Source organism: Oryctolagus cuniculus, chromosome 19, assembly GCF_964237555.1.
Source record: "Oryctolagus cuniculus chromosome 19, mOryCun1.1, whole genome shotgun sequence".
Lineage (NCBI taxonomy): Eukaryota > Metazoa > Chordata > Mammalia > Lagomorpha > Leporidae > Oryctolagus > Oryctolagus cuniculus.
In genome coordinates this window covers 33,479,418-33,504,530 of record NC_091450.1, presented here as the reverse complement: position 1 = coordinate 33,504,530, position 25,113 = coordinate 33,479,418, and the positions used below count along the sequence as shown (strand labels likewise).

Below are 25,113 nucleotides of genomic sequence, written 5' to 3'. Positions count from 1 at the left end.
TAGTGTACATTTGCTTTCCTCTGGCTTGTTGAAAAAGCACTTTTGTGTCCGTGATCTTGGTCTCGTCCTCCTTTTAGGATTGTTTCAGAGTTTGGAGGTTGGGTTGTGTGGACCTGTAGCCCCATAACGTACAATGACGGTGACACAGATGCTGTCGCAGGGAAGCAGCTGGGTGGGCAGAGGGCTGTTGACGCTCCTCTTTCCTTCACTCTCCCCTGCACCCGGGGTTCTGTCCACAGAGCCGCCACGCGGGGCTCTCTTGTGCTGGCGTTCGCCTCCCTCCGTCTCCAGGAAGGGGCTCAGCCTGAGCATTGGGCCTGATGCTTCAGCAGAGGGTGTGAGGTCCACCGCCGCGACGCCAGGTCCTGGTGGAGACTGATGAGAATCAGGAGTGCTGGGACTCGCTCCTCAGTCGTTACGTGGTTCATGTTCTGGTGTGTGGGTCTTACCTCCTGCACACGGGAGCATTCTCTTGAGTTTGAAGTTCAGCCCGTTTATTTGCAAATATTAAAAGCAACATTGCAGGCAAACCCTCCCTGGGAGAAGACCTGGTGAGCCGTGACGCGTGACTTCTCACAGAGGCTACGTGATCTCTGGCAGGGACAGTGCATCGAGTCACTGGGGCAAGCTAGGATGCTGTCTTTCCTAAAGGGCCCTGCTGACACCTGGGGGTCCCGGGTGTTGTCCTGCTGGGGGCATCAGTTGAGCGTGGCCTTGGGACAGTGGGCCCTTGCAGTTCTCCCTGTGTGGTTCTGCCTTGTTCAGCTTCCAGGAACAGCTCACTGTGTAGTCCTTTCTCTCCAAGGAGCCGAAGGTGGCGGGTCGTCGTCTGGAAATGTATCCGGGGTTGCCCCCAGTGCCCCTGCGGGGGGCTCGCGCTCGTCCTCCCGGAACTTAGGGTCTTCTGGTGCTGAGAAGGAAGAAGGCAAGAAGGTCCGGCGGCAGTGGGAGTCGTGGAGCACGGAGGACAAGAACACCTTCTTCGAGGGGCTGTACGAGGTGAGTGGTGAAGGTGAGAAGCGGCTCAGACTCGGGTCCCGAGCTCTGCACCTGCCACGGAGCTTTTGCCTCTGATTCCTTTGGCTGCACAGCTCCTGGGTGAGCAGGTTCCAGCTGGGGGCCGCTGAGGGGGTGGAGGCAGCGTGGGGGCCTCGCCCCCCACCTTGGCCCTTGTCTCCTAGCTGTGACCTGGTGCGCTGTTCCTGAGCAGCCATGGGGTGTCTGTGCTGCTGTGACGTCTTGCCCAGGACTCTTACCTGTGTCTGGGACATACTCCTCATGGAAGCGTGGCCCTCTTCCTCTGGCCTTCCCTGTGCAGCTGACTGATAGGGTGTGTTTTCTACTTGGGGCGTGAGCAGGGGCTTGCCACATCCTTAAGAGCAGACAGCTAGATCCAAGATGTTGCAGCTGGCCCGTGGTGAAGCAGAACGCGCAGCGGTGAGACGGGCATGCTGCCTGGGAAGGTGCCGTGTGGCTACTGGCCTTTTCTACTTCAGGCTTTCCTGGTCTCTGTCTCTGACATGGTATGAAAGGGTTTGCCTTTTTTTTTATTTTTTATTTTTTTTATTTTTTTAGATTTATTTGGGGGCTGGTGCTGTGGCATAGGATACACCTTTGCCTGCAGTGCTAGCATTTCATATGAACACTGATTGAGTCCTGGCTGCTCTACTTCTGATCCAGCTCTCTGCTGTGGCCTGGGGAAGCAGTGGAGCATGGCCCCAGTGCTTGGGATCCTGCACCCACATGGGAGACCTGGAAGAAGCTCCTGGCTCCTGGCTTTGGATTGGCCCAGCTTCAGCCATTGTGACCATTTGGGAAGTGAACCAGCAGATGGAAGACCTTTCTCTCACTCTGTCTCTTCCTCTTTCTCTATTACTCTGCCTCTCAAATAAATTTTAAAAATTAATTAGAAAAAAAATTTATTTATCTGAAAGTCAGAGTTATAAAGAGAGAGATGTACCATCTACTGTTTCACTCCCCAAATGGCTGCATTGGCCGGGGCTGGGCCAAGCCAAAGCCAACAGCCAGGAGCTTCTTCCGGGTCTCCCATGTGGGCCGTCTGCTGCTGCTTTCCCAGGCACATGAGCAGGAGCTGGATCAGAAGAGGAGCAGCCCGGACTCAAACTGTTGCTCAGATGGAATGCTGGCACTGCAGGCAGTAGCTTAAACCCGTGCCGCAGCGCTGGTCCCTGCTTCTGTTACAGCAGTGCTTCTGAACAAAGCCTGCCGCTCACTTCTGTCTCCTTCCTTCGTGTGTCTGTCGGTTTTTTTTTTTTTTTTTTAAGATTTTATTTATTTATTTATTTGAGAGGTAGAGGTACAGACAGTGAGAGGGAGAGAGAGAGAGAGAAAGGTCCTCCGTCCATTGGTTCATTGCCCAAGTGGCCACAACGGCTGGAGCTGTGCCGATATGAAGCCAGGAGCTTTCTCCAGGTTTTCCCACGTGGATGCAGGGTCCCAAGGACTTGGGCCATCTGCTACTGCTTTCCCAGGCCACAGCAGGGAGCTGGATTGGAAGTGGAGCAGCCAGGACTAGAACCAGCACCCATATTGGATGCTGGCAGCAGATTAACCTGCTGCGCCATGGTGCAGGCCTCTGTCTCCTTTTTCTTTTCTTTTTCCTTTGTTTTGTTGTTGTTGTTGTTGTTGTTGTTTTGGTTTTTTTTGTTTTTGTTTTGTTTTGTTTTTGACAGGCAGAGTTAGACAGAGAGAAAGGTCTTCCTTTTCCGTTGGGTCACCCCACAATGGCCGCTGCGGCCGGCGCACCATGCTCATCCGAAGCCAGGAGCCAGGTGCTTCCTCCTGGTCTCCCATGGGGTGCAGGGCCCAAGCACCTGGGCCACAGCAGAGAGCTGGACTGGAAGAGGAGCAACCAAGATAGAATCCGGCGCTCCAACCAGGACTAGAACCCCCGGGGTGCTGGCACCGCAGGCAGAGGATTAGCCTAGTGAGCCGTGGCACTGGCCTGTCTGTCTTCAGCATAAAATTTCAGGTTCTCTAACTGCATGGCCAGCACCCTGTCCTGTGTTCCTTGATGTTCCCCCTCTCCACCCCTGCAAATCCAGCTTGAAAAAGATTTGGGGCCAGTGCTGTGGCATAGCAGGAAACGGCTGCTACCGGAAGAGTGCTAGCTGCTATAGCACCAGCTCCCCTTCTGCTGCTTAGGTCCGTGTCCAACGGAGCACCGCGCGGTTGAGTCCCTGAGCTGTTCACGTGGGCTTTCTTTTCCAGCACGGGAAGGACTTTGAGGCAATTCAGAACAACATTGCCCTGAAGTACAAGAAGAAAGGCAAGCCCGCGAGCATGGTGAAGAACAAGGAGCAGGTCCGGCACTTCTACTACCGCACCTGGCACAAGATCACCAAGTACATCGACTTCAGCAACGGTGAGTGGCCGCTGCTCAGCCTTGAGGGGCTGAGGGGTGGGCTTCTGCTTGGCAGGCAGTTCCTGGCAAGCGACCGCGGTGGGCTGCCACGGCGGCCTCCTGGTGCTCGGTGCACACCGGGTGACCGAGGGTCCCAGTGCGTCACAGCCCAGCTGCCGTGTGCTGCGCTCAGCACTCTTACCACTGCTCTTCGGAGGTGTGGGCTTGGTTTCCAGCGGTTCTGGGTGCATGTGCGTTCACCTCGTGTCCAGCGTGAAGGAGGGTGCTGAGGCCCAGTGTCAGGCTGCAGGGACCAGAAGTGAGCACCTGCCTCCTCCTCGCCCTTCCCTCCCAAGAAGGGGCACAGTGAGGCAGGAACTGGTCTGCTGGGGGGGGATACCCATTTCCCCAAGGCTTTCACCCCCCCATGTTTGAGCCAGTATTTGCGTAGTCCATCTTGACTCATGTGACTGCGTCATCTCCAGCTGCATTTCTGGCTGGAAGTGCCCTTGGGCCATCTCTGATGTCAGGGGACCCTCCTGTCCCCACACTGTTCCTACAGCCTCACGTAGCAGTGCCCTCCCCCAGACACCTGCTTCTGCTCCTCCTCTGTCTCACCTTCATTCTCTTCAGTCCTCCACTCTGACCACACCAGGGCACCTGTGGCTGTGGCTGCCTCCACAGTCCTGGTCTCTGCTGCTTTTGCAGTGTCCTCTCAGCTGGGTCCCTGGATGGTGACCGCTGTGTGAATCCTGCCACCTAGCGTATGGGCCACAGCCCTCCATCTGCTGACACAAGAGGGCCCCTGTCTTGAAAGCCCCTAGAAATGGGTTGATTTCAGATCTTTGCTGAAGCCGACGGTGCTCACCTGTTCCTTTTCAGTCCTCTGGTCCGAGCTTATTGGCCAATTCCAGGCGGAGTCCTGGGTGTCAGGCTGTGACAAGCACTGTGAGGTTGTGTGAATGCACTCACACCTTCAGGGGCCCTTCTGGCCTCTGTCTGTTCGTGGGTGCCTGTCTCACAAATTGTTTTGTTTGGATTGGATGGCACCTTCTCTAGTGGCTTACAGAAAGCGCAGCCGTGAGAGCGGGGCTCACCCGGGGCGACTGGTCTCTTGCTGTCTCCACTGAGGACAAGGAAGCTGCCAGATGCCATGGCGCACCTTGGGCTCCTTGACTGTTGCGTGTCACACAGCACACAGCGTGGCAGCATAGTGTATACATTGTGTATGTTTATGATGGTGCCCATCTGTAGTTTTTGGGGGTTTGTCTGACGCATTAAGCTAAGTAAGAAGCAAAGCATTGGTGAAAAGGAGCAGGGAGTGGTTGGCGCCGCGCCTCACTAGGCTAATCCTCCGCCTTGCGGTGCTGGCACACCGGGTTCTAGTCCCGGTCAGGGCGCCGGATTCTGTCCCAGTTGCCCCTCTTCCAGGCCAGCTCTCTGCTGTGGCCCGGGAGTGCAGTGGAGGATGGCCCAAGTTCTTGGGCCCTGCACCCCATGGGAGACCAGGAGAAGCACCTGGCTCCTGCCATCGGATCAGCGCGGTGCGCTGGTCGCAGTGCGCCAGCCGCGGCGGCCACTGGAGGGTGAACCAATGGCAAAAGGAAGACCTTTCTCTCTGCTCTGTCTCTCTCTCTCACTGTCCACTCTGCCTGTCAAAAAAAAAAAAAAAAACAAACAAAAAACAAGAAGGAGCCGGGAGTGGGCTGAACTGCTCGCCAGGGACCCTTGGGGACAGGTGCAGACTTGCACTGACGGGTTGTCTCTCAGAACACGGCCTGTCCATCGTTGCTCGGGTGCCACTATGTGTGTGTTTCTCGCTGGGATTTCGGTTGTCTCAGCAACCCCACAGTGATTCCACACCGACCTTGGCTTCCTGGGTCCATGCACAGCCATCCCTTCCTGCTGATGGCTGCTTTTGGCCGTAAGTTCTGTTTTAGGAACTCAAAGTTCTGCCAAAACAGGCTCTGCCGCACCTCAGAGTTTGTAGCCCAGCCGAGCCTGGAGAGGCACAGGGTAGAGCCCCTTGGCGCCGAGGGCCACCTCCAGAGCTGGACCCTGTCCCAGGGCTCCACTGCCCCCAGCCCCGCCTCACTTTCCTGGTTGCTTTTGTTTTTCTGAGTTGTGGCTTTTTCTCTTTGCAGTTTCAAGTGGTAGACTTTGAAAATGTGTATGTGTTTTCAGGGTGTATAGTTGAGTGGCTTTTAATATATTTGCAAGTTTGTGCAGACGTCATCTGTTTAATTCCAGACCGTTTTCACATCCCAGAAGGAATCTACTTCCTGTCTGTGGGCCTGCGCGTCCTGGGTGTTTCATGGAAATGGAATCGCACAGTGTGTGGCCCGTCTGGCTTTTCTCCCTGACTTAATGTTGTAAAGGTCACACAGGTGGCAGCAAGGGTCAGCCTGCTCGGCAGAGCGTCCTTCTCATGGCCAGATGATGTCTGTTGTGGATGGACCACATATGCTTGCCCTCCTGGTGGGCGGTCCTGGATCCTCCCCTCGGGAAGCGTCCAGAACCGTCAGTCCCATTCTTGGAGCCCGCATGATCACTTGCCCGGAGCCTCCTCTTCCACTTGCGGAGGCATCCTTCCTCTCCTGTCATCAGAAACACTCAGGCACTTAGGGCCTGGAGGAGAGGTGTGTGGGGCCACTGAGAGCAGAGGGCAGGTGTCTCAGGCTGAGGTCTGGCTTGACAGAATCAGAGAAAATCAGAATACGGTGCCTTCAGCACGTGAGGCTCCAGGGGCAGGTACTGCGCTCCCATTCATGTTGCAGCATCCGGGACAGCAAAGTGTACACTCCTGCCCTGCTCCGTCTCCATAGCAGCTGCCCCACACGTCTCAGTCCGCCTTCTCCCAGACGAAGCCCAGGCTGTAGGGAAGCAGGGAGGCAGGCTGGACATCAGGGAGGGTCCACACGAGTGGATCTTTTGTCAGCCTGGAAAGGAACAGGTGAGGTGGGAAGGTGAGCCTCCCTGGTTCCAGGGTGCTGGCCTCACCCAACACTTGGGGACACAGGAGGAGAGATTTAGCGAGGTCCTAGGAGCATGCATGTTTTGGGAGGCATCTGATCTGCCTGTTGGGAGTAATTTTGTAAAATCCCCCACTTTTTACTTTGAAAATTGCCCATTCCTCCATCTCAGCCCAGCTTCCTCCGAGAGACGAATACCAGGAAACCAGCTGCACACTACATTGTCGCCAGGGCTGTCTGTGTATCCCTTGCCTGACGCTGTGTCGTTGTCTGTCCTCCAGTGTTCTCCCGAGGGCTGAAGAAGTCGTCCCAAGAGCTGTACGGCCTCATCTGCTACGGCGAGCTGCGCAAGAAGATCGGGGGCTGTGAGTGTCACTCCCCCTGGGTCACTGACGCCAGTGCCCAGGAGCCTTCCCTCCTCCTCTCCCTCCGACCCTGGCACTAAGTGTTTAGGCAGCAGAGAAGTTGAAGAGTCGGTGACCAGCCGTGTGCTTTCAGTTAGGGCACGGTCGTCACCATTGCCGTGTCACTGTCTCCCGCCCCTGTGTGCACATACGCTTTACACATATGGACCTACTTTTTTCTCACTCTAGCCCTGGGCCATGAGACAGCCTCAGCCCACAGCATGCCCACAGCCCCTGGTCATACCTGCTTCTCACACTGACCATCTCTGAGGCCTCACCTCCACCCCCAAATTCGGTCTCCTAGCCCAGGACTGTAGCCTGCATGCAACTGTGGGCTCTCCCTGGACCTCCTGGATCTAGAACAGTACACTCTGGAGTCCAGGCCTCCTTGCAAAATGCCCCTCACTTACTGGCTGATCCTTCCTTGTGAACAGATTCCCCTTCTTTTATATATATATATATATACATGTATATTTTTATTTTTAAGATTTTATTTACTTTTTTGGGACTAGAGTTATAGAGAGAGGGAGAGACAGAGAGGTCTTCCATCTACTACTTCACTCCCCAAATGGTCACAGTGGCTGGAGCTGAGCTGATCTGAAGTCAGGAGCCAGGAGCTTCTTCCAGGTCTTCCACGAGGGTGCAGAGGCTCAAGCATTTGGGCTTTCCCAGGCCATAGCAGGGTGCTGTGTCAGCAGAGGAGCAGCTGGGACACGAACCAGCGCCCTCATGGCATGCTGGCGCCATAGGCGGAGGCTTAGCCTGCTGCGCCACAGTGCTGGCCTTCAGATTTTCCTTTCTGCAGAGTTGGTTCGGCACTGGGTAGGGACACTTCTCCTCCCTGGGGCCACACAGATGCTTCTCCTGTGCAGTGAGCATTCAGGGGCCACGGCCGGTCACCTGATGTGGCTCAGGGCAGCGCTGGGCCTCTGGAGAACGGAGTTTCCCAGCTGCTCTGTGGGAGCCTGGCCCAAGCTGTGTGCTGACCACTGGTTGTCCCTTTGTATCTGGTCCTCCGCTCATCATGCTGCCCAGTGGCTGCCGTGAGTCTTGTCAGGGACACAATGACTTTGTCACCCTGGGCACGGCCGTCCTCAGATCCCCGCCCCCATGCCCCTGCGTCTCTCGCCAGTGTCTGAGCAGCTGTGTTTTGGCTGCTGACCGTCTGCTGTGAGTCTCCCTGCTCACTTGAGTGGCCTCCCCGGTGCTGTGTGAGTGCTGGGCATCCCCTTCCCTGTCCCTGTCCCTGTCGCTGCTGTGACTGCCTGGGATGTCAGCTGGGTCCTAGCAGAGCACCTGTCCCTTCCCCGCCCATCTCATGGCCACTCCTGCCTCTCTTGGCCAGGAGTGAGCACCAGTACGGGTGAGACTGCTCATGTTGGTGGCCCAGGGCCGCCTGTCCTTGTTCCAGTCCCTGTTCCTCCTGTGCCCTCTCCCAGCACCCTCCCCCTTGGTGCAGACCAGCAGCTGCTAGGCCCCTTGCCTGGTGTCCACAGCCATTGTCTTCTGTAAGGCTCTCCTTAAAGCCAGGGCTTCTCTCCTATTCCTGGCTTCCCACTTGGAGTGGTGTGCACAGCCCCTGTGGTCCCTCCCACTTGGAGTGGTGTGCACAGCCCCTGTGGTCCTGGTCCCTCCCACTTGGAGTGGTGTGCACAGCCCCTGCCCTGGTCCCTCCCACTTGGAGTGGTGTGCACAGCCCCTGTGGTCCTGGTCCCTCCCACTTGGAGTGGTGTACACAGCCCCTGCCCTGGTCCCTCCCACTTGGAGTGGTGTGCACAGCCCCTGCCCTGGTCCCTCCCACTTGGAGTGGTGTACACAGCCCCTGGGTCCCTCCCACTTGGAGTGGTGTGCACAGCCCCTGTGGTCCCTCCCACTTGGAGTGGTGTGCACAGCCCCTGCCCTGGTCCCTCCCACTTGGAGTGGTGTGCACTGCCCCTGTGGTCCCTCCCACTTGGAGTGGTGTGCACAGCCCCTGTGGTCCTGCTACTTGCTGTTTGCTCTGCTGCGTCCTTGCCCTGAGTGGCTGCTTTTTTGTTTTTTTTTTTTTGTTTCTTTTCTAAGGATTTATTTGTGGGAGCTGGCACTGTGGGATAGGTTAAGCCTCTACCTGCAATGCCAGCATCCCATATGGGCACTGGTTCAAGTCCTGGCTGCTCCACTTACAATCCAGCTCTCTGCTATGGCCTGGGATAGCAGCAGAAGGTGGCTCAACCTTTTGGGCCCCTGAACCCACCTGGGAGACCAGGACGAAACTCCTTCCTGCCTTCTGCCTGGTACCACCCTGGCCATTGTGGCCATAAGTTTGTTTGTTTGTTTTTGTTTTTAAGTTTTTTTTTTAATTTATTTATTTATTTATTTTTTGACAGGCAGAGTGGACAGTGAGAGAGAAAGAGCAGAGAGAAAGGTCTTCCTTTGCCGTTGGTTCACCCTCCAATGGCCGCCATGGCCGGCGCGCTGCGGCCAGCGCACCACAATGATCCGATGGCACTTGGGCCATCCTCCACTGCACTCCTGGCCACAGCAGAGAGCTGGCCTGGAAGAGGGGCAACCGGGACAGAATCCGGCATCCCGACCGGGACTAGAACCCGGTGTGCCGGCACTGCAAGGCGGAAGATTAGCCTACTGAGCCGCAGCGCCGGCCTTTTTTTAAGTTTTGAAAGAGAAGGAGAGACAAATCTATCATCTGCTAGTTCGCTCCTTGGATGCAACGGCTAGCACTGGCCAAGGCTGAAACCGGGAGCCAGGAGCCTCATCCTGGTCTCCCATGTGGGTGGCAGGGACTCAGACACTTGAGCCAACTTCCTCTGTCTTTCCAGGTTATTAGCAGAGAGCTGTGTGGGAAGAGGAGCAGCCAGGGTACGAATGGCACCCGTATAGGATGCTGGCATCACAGGTGGCGGCTTTACCTGCTGTGCCACAGCGCTGGCCCCTGCAGTGGCCTCTGGTCACGGGAGTGTGTTGGGTGTCTCCCTACCATGCACCACCATGCCAGGGCCCCATCTCATGCCATCTCTGTCTCCACATGCGTGTTTGGAGTCCTGCTCTTCTCCATCCCTGGCTCACGACCGTGGGTGACCATCACCCTCAGGATGTGGCTGGCCTCCCGACAGCGGGCCTGGGGCCTCCATTCCTGAAGATACTCCGCTCTCCTGTCAGTGCTGTCCCTGGTCCCTTCGGCAGGGCTGCAGGTCACACATGCGGCTCGTGAGCCCCGCCTCCCTTCCAGCTGCCTGTCGGGAGATTGTTGGTGCCGTGTCTTCACTGTTGTGTCACCTGGTGTCTCTGTGGGAAGTGCACCCTAACGGTCTGTCTGCTGGGTTCTGGCACGTGTGTGGCTCTCTGCTCTACCTGGAACGTGTGTCTATGAGCTGAGCTCGGGAGCCTGTTCTTTCTCTGTGAGGTCTCCAGAGGGCGTCCCTGCCCTGCGCTTGGGCCTTCCACACACACTGCCCGTGTCGAGCACCGTGGTCAGAGCTTGTCTGGGGGGTGACGTTATCCCGTTAGCAGGATTGGTGGACCCTCAAGCTGGATGCAGACGATGTGCTCAGGGCTCTTTGCAGAACACACGTCAGACTCACTGTGTGCCTGGCCTCCGCTTCACCCTGGGACGGGGGAGGTGGGGCACAGCGGCTGGGGGTTGTCGTGAGTGGCCAGTTCCCATTGCTGGCTCGTGAGACCTCGTCGTCTTGTGCATGTGGCTTCTATCCAAAAGGGGCTCCCTTGCTGGGTGCAGGAGCTGGAGGCGGGGCTCCTGGCTGGACTGAGCCGCAGTGTGGTGGGCGGTGCTGCTGGCCAGGACGTCCTGGTCACCCCAGAGAGGGGCAGTTGCCCTCTTTGCCTTCCTCCCTTGCTTTCCCACGCTGCACTGGTTTCCGGCGCGCTCGAGACAGAGGCAGCCAGGCCCTGCGTTCTGCAGTTCAGCCTCTCCCCGGGCGCCCACCGTCCTCTGCACCCGCAGACGCAGCAGCCGACTGTGCCCTCCCTCCCCTTCGGCTGTTGCCTCCTTGAGATCTCACCTGAGTGTGTGTGAGCCCTGGCAGGCTGGACACCTACCCATTGAGGGCAGCTGCTTTCCTCCTGGGCGGGGCCGGGCTGTGTCTGTTCTTTCCTGAAGACCCTTCTATCTGGCAGCGTTTCCCTTTAGTCTCACACTTCCTTCTCTCTCGCCCAGTTGTACCAGCTGTGCGTTCTCGTCATGATTTTTCTGCAATGTCTTCATCCTTACTGGATGTCCACTCCTGATTGACAGGCGCAGTCAGTGTCTGCTCCTTTGGGGGCCACTTGGTCCCTGCCCCTGGCCTGGTTGTATGTTTATGGGTTATCTTCCTTCCTTCAAAATTTGCAGGCTTTGAGAACTTTGACAGTAAGCACCCTCCCTTCTCTTCCTGACTGACTGGTCCACGCAAGATGCTCGCGCATCTCAAGGGACTGCATAGGTAGCGAGGAGGCCAGGGAACTAGGACGGGATGAGGGTGTCAGGCTGATCACTCTGGGGGCCTGGGACTCAGAGCAGTGGACCTCGGGGCACACAGGGCCCTGCGGGGGGTGGGAGTGCTCACAGGGCTCTGTGGGTGGTGGGAGTACACACAGGGCCCTGTGGGGGTGTGGAGTGTATACAGGGCTTTGTGTGGGGGGTGGAGTGTACACAGGGCTTTGTGGGGGGGGTGGGAGTGCTCACAGGGCTCTGTGGGTGGTGGGAGTACACACAGGGCCCTGTGGGGGTGTGGAGTGTATACAGGGCTTTGTGTGGGGGGTGGAGTGTACACAGGGCTTTGTGGGGGGGGGTGGGAGTGCTCACAGGGCTCTGTGGGGGGTGGGAGTGCTCACAGGGCTCTGTGGGGGTGTGGAGTGTATACAGGGCTTTGTGTGGGGGGTGGAGTGTACACAGGGCTTTGTGGGGGGGGGTGGGAGTGCTCACAGGGCTCTGTGGGGGTGGGAGTACACACAGGGCCTTGTGGGGCGTGGGGGTGCACACAGGGCTCTGTGGGGGGTGGGGGTGTACACAGGGCCCTGTCAGGGGTGGGGTTGCATACAGGGCTCTGCGGGGGTGTGGAGTGTATACAGGGCTTTGTGTGGGGGGTGGGGGTGTACACAGGGCCCTGTGGGGGGTGGGAGTGCTCACAGGGCTCTGTGGGGGATAAGGGTGCACACAGGGCTCTGGGGGTGTGTGGAGTGCTCACAGGGCTCTGTGGGGGTGGGAGTGCTCACAGGGCTCTGTGGGGGGTGGGAGTGCTCACAGGGCTCTGTGGGGGTGGGAGTGCTCACAGGGCTCTGTGGGGGTGGGAGTGCTCACAGGGCTCTGTGGGGGGTGGAGTGTACACAGGGCTCTGTGGGGGTGTGGAGTGTACACAGGGCTCTGTGGGGGGTGGGGGTACACACGGGGCCCTGTGGGGGGGTGGGAGTGCTCACAGGGCTCTGTGGGGGGTGGGAGTGCTCACAGGGCTCTGTGGGGGGTGGAGTGTACACAAGGCTCTGTGGGGGTGGGAGTGCTCACAGGGCTCTGTGGGGGTGGGAGTGTACACAGGGCCCTGTGGGGGGGTGGGGGTATACACAGGGCCCTGTGGGGGGTGGGAGTGTACACAGGGCCCTGTGGGGGGTGGGGGTACACACAGGGCCCTGTGGGGGGTGGGAGTGCTCACAGGGCTCTGTGGGGGTGGGAGTGCTCACAGGGCAGGCAGGATGCCTCCAAGGGAGACTGGACAGAGGTGCTGGCCTGGCTGCAGCACCCGTAGAGGTGTTACGCGGATCAGCCTGAGTGCTCACTTGGTGTGCTTGGAGTCTGTGTTGACAGTGGTCTTGTGATCCAGGTCAGTGAGGTGGAGCTTGCGGCCTGCTTAGTCTCACGTGCCTGTTTTCCACTTAAAGGTATGGATGACAAGAATGCAACGAAGTTGAACGAACTCATTCAGGTTGGGTAAGTAAGAGCTTGCTTTATTTTGCTTGTAAATTTTTACTTATTTATTGGAGAGACAGAAAATGAATGAGAGCGAAAGCACACACTTTTATCTGTTGGTCTACTTCTCAAATGCCCACGACAGCTGGAGCTGGCAGAGTGGGGCCCCGCTGCTCGAGCCCTCAGTGCTGCCTCCGGCGTCTGCTTTAGCAGGAGGCTGGCGTCAGAGCGGAGCAGGGACTCAGCACCCGCACAGTCGGGGTGCAGCGTGGGCGTCCTGACACTAGGACAGTGGTGGTCTGAGACGTGGCTGTCTGCCCTGGACTTCTCCGTAGTCTCGGAAACATGCAGGTGGGCCTGAGGTGCTCTTTCCTCCATGGAAACCTTCAGTGTCCTGGCAGTCCCACAGAGGTTCTCAGCCCCACTCTGGCCGTCTTCCTTCTGAGTCCCTGGCCTGTGACCATGGTCTTGACATGCCGAGATGAGCCCAGGTCTGCCTTCCTCGGTGCCTGCGTCCTTGGCCTGTGTGCTTCCTGGCCTCAGTGCCTGACTGCTGTGAGGCCTTTGCTTTCTGTGCTTCCCTGCTCTGCTGGGCCTGGGCTGCAGCTTTCTGCTCCTCCCCATCTCACTCCCTGCTGGGCCAGCCACTATGGACTGCTCTCCCTGTGACGCCTGTGCCAGGGCCTGCTGGGCCAGCCGCTATGGACTGCTCTCCAGAGAGCTCGTGGTATGAAGGACCCCACTTGACTCATCCTGCCCCTGCCAGCCTGGGCCGTGAAGCCGTCTGGAGTCCCCCCCTCCTCTGACAGTCTCCTGGCCTGTTCCCAGCCAGCAAGGGGTCTGCCCCACAAGCGTCTCTGCAGTCCCTGTCACCACCCCCCATTCCCCTCAGAGGCCTCCAGCACCCGTGTCTGCCGCACCTGTTTCTGCTCTTCCTGGGCCTTTTGTTACCTTTTCCCGGGTGAAGACTGTAGATCTGACTCATCTGTTACGTCTGCACGTTGCTTTGTAAATCACACCCCTTCTGCCCTGGCCCTGCTGTGTCCCCCCTGCCACCCTCCTACTGCACACCCTGAGTATGCTTGCTCTGCTTCCTCACTGTGTCCTGGTGGGTCAGGAGCTCCATGGACACCTGTCTCATTCTGGCCACACCTCCACGCACCATCCTTCTGTGGACCATGCTGCTCTTCCATGGCCTGGGGATTCTGCGTGTATAGATTTCACGCCGAGTGTGGGGCCCTCGTTGGTAGCTGCCCTGTCCTGTAGTGTTGGTGGTAGTCTGGCAGCTGCTTCCTGTTCCCTCAACTCTGGACATTTAATCTTGCCCAGATCCCTCTCAGCCCCTGTCCTGGAAGCGCCTGCCAGCCGCTCCGTCCCGAGCACTACCTTCCTGGCCTCTTCCTCCATCTGTTGCCTCCCTCCCCTCTGGTTGCTTTCCCCTCAGCTTCCCCCACAGACCTGGAAACTTTTGCTGTGGGCGGTGCTCAGGGCTGGCCTGTGCTGTTCTCTCTGGTGTATCACAGGTGCGTCTCTTGGATTCCTGAGGCTTCTTCTGAGCCAGACCCCACACAACTAGGTTGTATGAGCCAGAGTTGACCGGGCTGCCGAGGGCACAGGTTGCCTCTGGGATCCAGTAGAACTTCCCCTAGTGGGTCTGGCCTCCAGGAAGAGGAGTTGTCAGCCATGCCTGGAAGGTGGGCATGGTGGACGCATGCTGTGCAGCTCCCAGGAGAGCCTGTCCTCTGGCTACATGGGGGATCTACTTCAAGTCAAGAACTTGACGTGGGCTTTTGAGACGGAGACAGAGCTTCCATCCACTGGGTCACTCCCCAAATGCCTGCAACAGCCGGGGCTGGGCCAGGCCAAAGCCCAAAACTTAAAACTTCACCAAGGTATCCATGTGGGACCCAAGTACTTGAAGCATCAGTGCCTCCTCCTACGGTGTGCAGTAGCAGGAAGCTGGAGTCAGGAGTGGGGCCAGGCCTGGAGCTCAGGCACTCCAATATGAGATGTGGGTGTCTAGATGGCGCCAGACCAAACAGAACCCCCAGATCCTCAATCTTTAAAGAGAAGAAAAGGAAATAGTTGTTGAGAAAATTGCAGGGCTGTGGGAGACTTGATCCAACTGTGTGATGGAAGGTGGTGCCATATCGACGTTCCATTTCCCAAGTACCTGTGGGACCAAGGTTCCCGAGGACCTGAGGCTGGAGTACTCAGAAAGTGGAGGGGTCTTTTATGACTGCAGATATGCAGCCTTGGGAAGGGCCAGACCTGGCTTGGGTCTTTTTTTTTTTTTCTTTTAAGATTTATTTATTTATTTGAAAGAATTACACAGAGAGAGGTCTTCCATCTGATGGTTCGCTCTCCAATTGGCTGCAGCAGCCGGCGCTGTGCTGATCCGAAGCCAGGAGCTTCTTCCAGGTCTCCCACGTGGGTGCAGGGCCCAAGGACTTGGGCCATCTTCCACTGCTTTCTCAGGCTATAGCAGAAATTTGAATCGGGAGTGGAGCAGCTGGGACTTGAACCAGCGCCCATGTGGGATGCCGGTGCTGTGGGCGGCGGCTTTACCTACTACGCCACAGCACTGGCCCCTGTCTTGGGTCTTTACTGTGACCTCAGGCCCACGCTAACCTTTGCATGTGAGGTGTCTCTGTGGGTGCTCAGCAGGCAGAGACAGCTGCATCTGAATGGGACACGCATCAGGGTATGTTTGCAGAATACCCACGATTCTCCGAGAATCACACAAACTACAGGCAGAAGCAGAGCCTGGCCTCCTTCCCTGGACTCTCCAGGCCTCCTGGGGCACGCTGCTGTTCCAGTCCTGCTGTCCCCAGGGTGCAGCACATTTGGAACCATGCAGTACGTGGCTCCTTTCTCAGACACAAATGCACAGACTCGTATGACCACAGAAGAGTGAAGTGCTGGACAAACTCTTCCCTGGCCACCCCTCCTCCATACCCAGCCCTGCAGCTGCAGAGCCACATTGTCTTTGCTGTAGTTTTTCCCTTCCCAGAAAGTCATCCAAGTGGAGCCTCCGGCAGTGGCCCTCTCGGGTCGGCCTCCTGCACTCAGCAGTGTGTGCTCGGGCACGCTGTCACTCTGAGGACTTTTTTGATCTTGGAATAAGTGACCCTAGAACGTGGCCACCGGATTTTTGTGAACATTGGTTCTGGTTTTGCCCTGAGAGGCAGTGTGGTCTGACGTGAACTGGGGAGCTTCCGCCTTTCCCCCACGCACCCCAGGTGTTCTTTCAGGCAGTTTGTTTTTCTGAGCCTTCCAGGGGGTATGAGGCAGTGTCTTTCTGCTTTGATCTGCATTTTCCTGGTGCCTAGTGATGCACAACTTCTCCAGTGCCCGTTTTCTTGTTGCTGCCTCTAGCTAGAGTTCCAGGACCTGTCCGCATTGCGTGCATTTTCTCCATCTGTGGCGTCCCTTTTCATTGTCTCAACAGTGTCTCCCGACGTCACTGTCTCCTGTGGCTTGTGTAGTGCCTGAGAGCCCTATGCCTTGCCCTGTGCAGCACATCCCCCACCCCAGAAAGGACTGTCCCCTCTGAGTTGCTTGTGCCCTGGCAGAGGGCAGCTGGCGGCCGTGTGGTCTGCTCAGGGCCTGGGCTTCCTGCTGTATTCTATCCAGTTGTCGCTTCTTCAGCAGCAGATGTTTGATTTTAAGAACAAACAGAATATTTGTACAGGTGAACAGCAGGAGGACAGCGGTCAGGGGCCTGTGGGCTCCGCTCCGGGATGACCACCAGAAGCGATGAAATACTGAGCTTCCTGTGCAGACCCGTTCCCCTTAGCTGTGAGTCTCCTGAGTGAGAGAATTGAAGAAACAAATTCAGGAGTAAATGAATTGAGAAAAGATCTCAGCTAAAATGAGAGTTTACTACCTGTTCACAGTGCACAGGCCTTGAATCAAGCGTGTGCCTATGAGGGTAAATGGTGTGTGAGAGGAAAGCTAGGGCCCCTGCTCATGGAGCTCCATTTTCCTGGTAGCCTACACGATGCATATTGGGATGCAGAGAGTGCCCTCTGTGTGGTCAGGTTCAGTTTGAAGTAGGCTTGTGATTGTAGCACAGGTAATACCACCTCAAGCTCCTGTGCCCCAAGGACTCCTGGCCTGGCCTTTCAGTTTGGGCTAGTAGGTGGGGAGGCAGGCACGTACCACATCCTGGGCCTGCGCCAGGCCTATGCATCCTCTCCTGTCAGGGTGGACGCGGCTCTGGACGCTGTGTTGTGCCCTAGCCTATGGCTGCTCTTGGAATTCCACTTTGAGAGGAAAGGAAGAGAGGTCACCTATTAATCCAAAGAGTGCGCTTGTGGGCATTAGCCCAGCAGCTGAGACCCTGCCCCCCCTGGGAGTACTGCATCAGCACTCAGCTCTGCCACCTATTTGTGACTTCTGTGGGAGACACTGGTGATGGCTCAGATGATTGGGTTCTTGCCACACACTTGGGAAGCCTGGATTAAATGCCTGGCTTCAAGATTCAGACTGCCCAAGCCCCAGCCATCATGGGCATTTGGGGACGGAGCCAGTATGTAGGAGCCTTTGCTCTCTCTGCCTCTCATATCAAAAATATGTTTTTTAAAGTGCACTGACTTTCACTGAAGAAAAAAAAGGAAGTAAAAAATAGCTAAATGGAAAATGTGATTATCACAAACCCAAGGTGGCACATGGCATAGCTTCACCTGTTCTTGCTGGCTATGTTTGGTTTTGGGGGCAGATGGTTCAAACAGTGACCAGCAGTTGCATCCATTTGTCTCCAGAGCCTGTGACTCTGGAGAGGTGGTTTAAGAATCAGCTCAATCGCTGAATCACTGAATCACTGCTCTTTTAAGGTATTTGTCGGGTCTCTTCTGTAGCCACTGCTGTACCACTGCTCTGCTTATTTCTTCTTGGATAATAAGGTGGTACAAGAATTTTGTCTCAAAGTGTTATCTCATCTCCAAACTATCCCCAGACCAAAAGAGAGTGTGAGATGGACACCTGCTTATGGGTCTCCTTTACTGTTGGCCTCCTTTACCTAAGCCTCACCTCTGCTGCTCCTTCTGCTCTTCCCCATTCCTTAAGACTCTTGTCTGTCTGAATAACCTGTGAACACTCACTTAAACCCTAAATGTTCAGGAGGCGACACCGAAACAGTCTGTTTTGCATTGACACTCCATAATGCCAAATTAATATCTACTTTTGTTGAAAAGCGGAGAGAAATCTTACATCCATTGGTTCATTCCCCAAATGCCTGTAACAGCCAGGGTACCCTGGAACCCGATCAAGGTCTCCCACAGAGGTGACAGGGACCCAGGTAGTTGGGCTGTCACCTGCTGCCTCCCAGAGTGCACAGCAGCATTGAGCTGGGGCGGCAGCAGAGTGACTGGGACTCACACCCAGGAACCTTGGTGTCCCAGGTGGTGTCCTAGCTGCCGCACCAACACCTGCCCCAAAGCTGCTCCCTCTTTAAGGACAGGGCACAGCTGTGTCTCCTGAGCTATGGAAGTGGTGGTGACGCCCAGTTACCCGTAGAGAACCCAGCCCCAGCTGGCTGCATGCAGTTGACATGGGCGTCCCTCTCATGCTGTTTCATTTGGAGCCATTGCTCACATTCTGATCTTCAGTCTCAGGCATCGTTGTTTTAGAAATAACTTTTTTTAAAAGATTATTATTGATTTTATTTCAATTCTAGAATCAGACAGCACTTCATACCATAAAATAGAAGTGGTGTTCCTAAAATAATGTTTTTGGAAATTGCACAAGTTAGAGGTGGGTGGTTCCAAGATGGCGGGATAGGGAGGGAACTTACTAGTATAGTCCAGAAGATAGTTTAGTAAAAGTGGAGATAGTGTAGTCTCAGGGAAGAGTTAAGGAAAAAATGGCAGAGGAAACTTCCGTAATTAGAGGGACACGGTGGACCTATGTGGAGGGCGTGGGCACCCATGGCTCAGGACACCAGCAGCCTAGAGCCTCCACACCAGCACTGCAAAGTGAGGTTAGAAGAAGCCACAGTAGCCAATGACAGTGGCAGAAAAGCGGCAAGAAGAACCTAGAGGGCACGAGGCTTGAAGCCCTGTGGGGGGAAGTACATCAGCCTAGCTAGAGGAAAGAAAAAATAAAACGACATTATGGACACCATTCTCTCTGTCCAAACACCTTACAAAGGCATACAAGCCGATAGAGCGGGCGCGATTTTTTTGACATACTTAACAGCTGCGCCAGCTTGGGGCTATGCCTGGCAGTCAGCTGAGTGGAGAAACCTGACTCTGGTGGGGAGTAATAACAGGAGACTAAGACCTAATAACTGTGGAGCTTCTGAACCTGGACTGTGGGGGGGGGGAGGGGGAAACTGAGCATGTGTGGGAGAACTCATGGTGTGGCCAAGACTTTGAGTAGTCTCAGTGGGAGATGCCACAAGCTTGGGCGGCCCTGCCTACCTGATGAGAGACATTGCAGGGGAATCTGAACTTACACTGAGGACTGCACAAATCCTTTGTATAGTCCTTGGGATGGAGCAGACGAATATAAAACCCACTGGGACTAGCACACAGACACTGATCGCCATCAAGGAGAAGAGCTCAGCTGAGTGAAATTACTTCCCTTCTGATTAACAAAAAAAGAAAGATGGGGCCGATGCCGTGGTTCACTTGGTTAATCCTCTGCCTGTGGTGCCAGCATCCCATATGGGCGCCAGGTTCTAGTCCTGGTTGCTCCTCTTCCAGTCCAGCTCTGCTGTGGCCCAAGAAGGCAGTGGAGGATGGCCCAAGTGCTTGAGCCCTGCACCCGCATGGGAGACCAGGAGGAAGCTCCTGGCTCCTGGCTCCTGGCTCCTGGCTCCTGGCTCCTGGCTCCTGGCTTCGGATTGGCGCAGTGCCAGCTGTAGCGGCCATTTTGGGGGTGAACCAACGGAAAGAAGACCTTTCTCTGTCTCTCTCTCTCACTGTCTAACTCTATATATCAAATAAAAAAATTTTTACTACACCAAACCTGGGTGTGTCACCTTAGGCACGCCCTTAATAACCAAGAAGAACTGAATAGAGCTCTCTGGCCACACCCATCACAAGCATCTAGAGATTCACTGAAAGCAGACAGTCCACTTATCTACAGTCATAGCACAAAGAAAAAAGCTGTCACAACAGGAAAAAAGAGAAACCAACAAGTATCTCCACAGATGCCGAACAGCAAACACTACAACCTAAGAAGGATAAGGAAGACAAAATGACGCTCCCAAAAGAACATGACAAGATTATGAAGACGAGATAGAAGAAATGCAAGAAATGGAACTTAAAAAATTGATGATAAGAATACTTAGAAGTAATCAAAAACACACAAACTTCTGAAATCCATGCAGGACATGAAAGAAAATCTCTCTCATGAAAATGAAATCTTAGGAGGAATCAAAATGAAATGAAGAACTCAATAGAACATGAAATTGAGATGTTGAAGAGAAATCAAAATGAAATGAAGACTTCAATAGAACAAATGAAAAACACAGTTGAGAGTCTTAAAAACAGAATCAGTGAGGCAGAAGAGAGAATTATCGGACTTAGAAGACAGAGCACAGGAAAGTATACAGTCAAACCAAAGAGGAAATTAGAAATCTAATAAATATTGTTGGGAATCTACAGGATGCTATTAACCCAACATTCAAGTTCTAGGAGTTCCTGAAGGCATGGAGAGAGAGAATGGTTTAGAAGGCCTTTGTAGTGAGATACTAGCAGAAAACTTCCTGGGTTTGGAGAAAGAAAGAGACCTCCAAGTACAGGAAGCACACAGAACTCCCAATAGACATGACCATAAAAGTTCCTCACCACGACACATTGTACTCAAACTCACCACAGTGAAACATAAAGACAAGATTCTAAAATGTGCAAGAGAGAAACACCAGATTACGTAATCTCAGAGGATGTCCAATTAAACTCCCAGCAGACTTCTCATCAGAAACCCTACAGGCTAGGAGGGAATGGCGAGATATAGCCCAGGTACTGAGAGGAAAAACTGCCAGCCCAGAATATTATATCCTGCAAAGCTCTTATTTGTGAATGTGAAATAAAGACCTTTCATAGCAAATAGAAATTGAAAGAACTTGTCACCACTCGTCCAGCCCTGCAAAAGATACTTAAAGATGTGTTACACACAGAAAAACGGCCATCAATACGAAAGAAGGTAAAGGAAGAAAACCTCCCAGTAAAAGATCACAGGAAGTTCAAAGCATATATTAGAAATATCTTTGGAAAAATGGCAGGGCAAAGTCACTACTTATCAATAGTCATATTGAACGTTAATGGCCTCAGCTCTCCAAAAGACACAGACTGGCTGAATGGATTAAGGAACAAAACCCATCTGTTTGCTGCTAATAAGAAACACATCTTTCCAACAAAGGTGCATGCAGACTGAAAGTGAATGGTTGGAAAAAGATATTCCATACCAACAGAAATAAAAAAAGAGCTGGCATAGCCATCTTAATATCAGACAAAATAGACTTTAACACAAAAACTGTTAAAAGGGACAAATAAAGGCACTAAATAATGATTAAGTGGTCAATTCAACAGGAAGATGTAACTATTGTAAACGTATATGTACCTAATTACAGGGCACTGGGCTATTTAAAACATATGTTAAGGGACTTAAAGGGAGACTTAGACTCCAATACAATAATGAAGTATTGAAGTCCTCCACTTTAATTTTTTTAAAGATTTATTTACTTGAAAGAGTTATACAGAAAGAAGAGAGGCAGAGAGAGAGAGAGAGGTCTTCCATCCACTGGTTCACTCCCCAGTTGGCTGCAATGGCTAGAGCTGCTCCTAAAGCCAGGAGCCAGGAGCTTTTTCCCACTTCCACGTGGGTACAGGGGCCCAATGACTTGGGTCATCTTCTTGCTGTTTTCCCAGTCCATAGCAGAGAGCTGAATCAGAAGAGCAGCCGGGACTAGAAGCTGCGCCCATATGGGGTGCCATTACTTTAGGCCAGGGTGTTAACCTGCAGTGCCACAGTGCCGGCCCCCAGTACTTCATTTTCAGCAACAGACGAATCAACCAGACAGAAAATCAACAAGGAAACAGTGGATTTAATCATCATTATAGAACAAATGGATCTGACATATATCTACAGAACTTTTCATCCTACAGAATACACATTCTTCTCAGCAGTGTGTGGAACTTTCTCTAGGATTGACCACATACTAGGCCATAAAGCAAGTCTCAGCAAATTCAAAAGAATCTAAGTCATACCATGCATCTTCCCAGACCACAGTGGAATGAAGCTGTAAATTAGCAACGCAGGAATCCCTAGAGCATGTGCAAATACACGGAGACTAAACAACATCCTTCTAAATGAACAGCGAGTCCTAGAAGAAATCAAAAACTTTCTGGAAGCAAATGAAGATAACACAGCATATCAAAACTTATGGGATACAGCAAAAGCAGTGTTAAGAGGAAAGTCTTTAGCAATCAGAAACATCATAAAATTAGGCACCAAATAAATGAGCTATCAGTGCATCTCAAGGATCTAGAAAAACTACAGCAAACCAAACCCAAAACTAGTAGAAGAGAAATAATTTAAGTTAGAGAAGAAATCAACAAAATTGAATAAAAAAAATTAGAAAAGATCAAAATGAAGAGCAAATTTTTTGAAAAACAAAATTGACACACCGTTGGCCCAACTCACTAAAAACAGGAAAGACCCAAATCAGTAAAATTAGAAATGAAAAAGGGAATGTAGCAACAGACACCACAGAAATAAAAAGTCATCAGAAATTACTACAAAGAGCTGTATGCCAACAAACTAGGAAATCTATCAGAAATGGATAGATTGTTGGACACCTACAACCTACCTAAATTGAACTATGAAGACATAGAAAACCTAAACGGGGGCGGCACTGTGGCTCACCGCTTGCGGTGCTGGCATCCCATATGGGCACCAGGTTCCAGTCCAGCTCTCTGCTGTGGCCCAGGAAGGCAGTGGAGGATGGTGCAAGTGCTTGGGGCCCTGCACCCGCGTGGGAGACCTTAATTCCTGACCCTGAGAAAGATGCAGCATTGAAAGAGAATTACAGACCGTTATCCCTGATGAACATAGATGCAAAAATCCTCAATAAAATTCTGTCCAGTAGAATAAAACAACACATCAGAAAGATCATCCACCCAGACCAAGTGGGATTTATCCCTGGTATGCAGGGATGGTTCAGTGTTTGCAAATCAATCATTGTGATACACCACATTAACAAACTGCAGAAGAAAAACCATATAATTATCTCAATAGATGCAGAGAAAGCATTTGATAAAATACAACACCCTTTCATGATGAAAACTCTAAGCAAATTGGGTATAGAAGGAACATTCCTCAACACAATCAAGGCAATTTATCCGACTGAATGTGGAAAAGTTGGAAGCATTTCCACTGAGATCTGGTACCAGACAGGGATGCCCACTCTCAGCATTACTATTCAATATAGTCCTGGAAGTCTTAGCCAGAGCCATTAGGCAAGAAAAAGAAATTAAAGGGATACAAATTGGGAAGGAAGAACTCAAACTATCCCTCTTTGCAGACGATATGATTCTTTATTTTAGGGGATCCAAAGATCTCCACCAAGAGACTATTGAAACTCATAGAAGAGTTTGGCAATGTAGCAGGTTATAAAATCAGTGCACAAAAATCAACAGCCTTTGTATACACAGACAATGCCACGGCTGAGAAAGAACTTCTAAGGTCAATCCCATTCACAATAGCTACAAAAGAAAAATACTTTGGAATAAACTTAACTAAGGATGTCAAAGATCTCTAAAATGAAAATTACAAAACCTTAAAGAAATAAAAGAGGATACCAAAAAAATGGAAAAAACCTTCCATGTTCATGGTTTGGAAGGAACAATATCAAAATGTCCTTTCTCTGAAAAGCAATTTATAGATTCCATGCAATATCAATCAGAATACTAAAGACATTCTTTTCAGATCTAGAAAAAATGATGCTGAAATTCATATGGAGGCATAGGAGAGCTCGAATAGCTAAAGCAATCTTGTACAACAAAAACAGAGCAGGAAGCATCACAATACCAGATTTCAAGACATATTACAGAGCAGTTGTAATCAAAACAGCCTGGTACTGGTACAGAAACATGGATAGACCAGTGGAACAGAATAGAAACACCAGAAATCAAACAAATAGAACCAACTTATATTTGATCAAGGATCTAACACCAATTCCTGAAGCAAGGACAGTCTATTCAACAAATAATGCTGTGAAAACTGGATTTCCACGTGCAGAAGTATGAAGCAAGACCCCTACCTTACACCTTACACAAGAATCCACTTAACATGGATTAAAGATCTAAATCTATGACGTGACACCATCAAATTATTAGAAAACATTGCAGAAACCATGCAAGATATAGGCACAGGCAAAGACTTCTTGGAAAAGACCACAGAGGCACAGGCAGTCAAAGCCAGAATTAATGATTAGGATTATATCAGATTGAGACGTTTCTGTACTGCAAAAGAAACAGGAAAGTGAAGAGGCAACTGACAGAATGGGGAAAATATTTGCAAATTATGCAACTAATGAAGGATGCATAACCAGAATCTACAAATAGATGAAGAAACTCCATAACAACAAAACAAAGAACCCACTTAGGATATGGGCCAAGGACCTAAATAGACATTTTTCAAAAGAGGAAATCCTTGGCTGGTGCCGCGGCTCAGTAGGCTAATCCTCCACCTGCAGCGCCGGCATCCCGGGTTCTAGTCCCAGTCAGGGCGCCGGATTCTGTCCCGGTTGCTCCTCTTCCAGTCCAGCTCTGTGCTGTGGCCTGGGAAGGCAGTGGAGAATGGCCCAAGTGCTTGGACCCTGCACCCGCAGGGGAGACCAGGAGGAAACACCTGGCTCCTGGCTTCGGATTGGCGCAGTGCCGCCATTTGGGGGGTAAACAAGTGGAAAGGAAGACCTGTCTGTCTCTCTCTCTGACTGTCTAACTCTGCCTGTCATAAAAAAAGGAAATCCAAACGGCCAACAGACATGAAAAAATGTTCAGGATCACTAGCCATCAGGGAAATGCAAATCAAAACCACAGTGAGGTTTCACCTCACGCTGGTTACAATGGCTCACATACAGAAATCAACTAACAGATGCTGGCAAGGATGTGGGGAAAAAAGGGACACTAACTCACCGTTGGTGGGAATCAAACTAGTAAAGCCACAATGGAAGTGAGTTTGGAGATTCCTCAGAAACCTGAATATAGCCCTACCACAGCCGTCCCACTCCTTGGAATTTACCCAAAGGAAATTAAATTGGCAAATAAAAGAGCTGTCTGCACCTCAGTGTTTATTCCAGCTCAATTCACAATTGCTAAGACCTGGAATCAACCTAGTGCCCATCAACAGAAGACTGGATAAAGAAATTAAGGGATATGTACTCTATAGAATACTATACAGCAGTAAAAAAAAAAAAAAAGAATCCAGTCATTTGCAACAAGATGGAGGAATCTGAAACACATCATG

The 25,113-nt window shown here is 52.6% G+C and overlaps 1 protein-coding gene across 4 annotated transcripts in view; it reads left to right on the top strand.

Moving 5' to 3' along the window:
* Positions 1-25,113, top strand: part of CRAMP1 (cramped chromatin regulator homolog 1) — a 56,459-nt gene that overhangs the window by 8,151 nt on the left and 23,195 nt on the right. For all 4 annotated transcript variants that reach the window (XM_051830291.2, XM_070064137.1, XM_051830290.2 and 1 more), the window contains exons 3-6: positions 806-999; positions 3,232-3,385; positions 6,618-6,701; positions 12,606-12,654. In XM_051830291.2, coding sequence (XP_051686251.2) covers positions 806-999; positions 3,232-3,385; positions 6,618-6,701; positions 12,606-12,654 — 481 coding nt within the window. The remainder of the gene's footprint in view (positions 1-805; positions 1,000-3,231; positions 3,386-6,617; positions 6,702-12,605; positions 12,655-25,113) is intronic.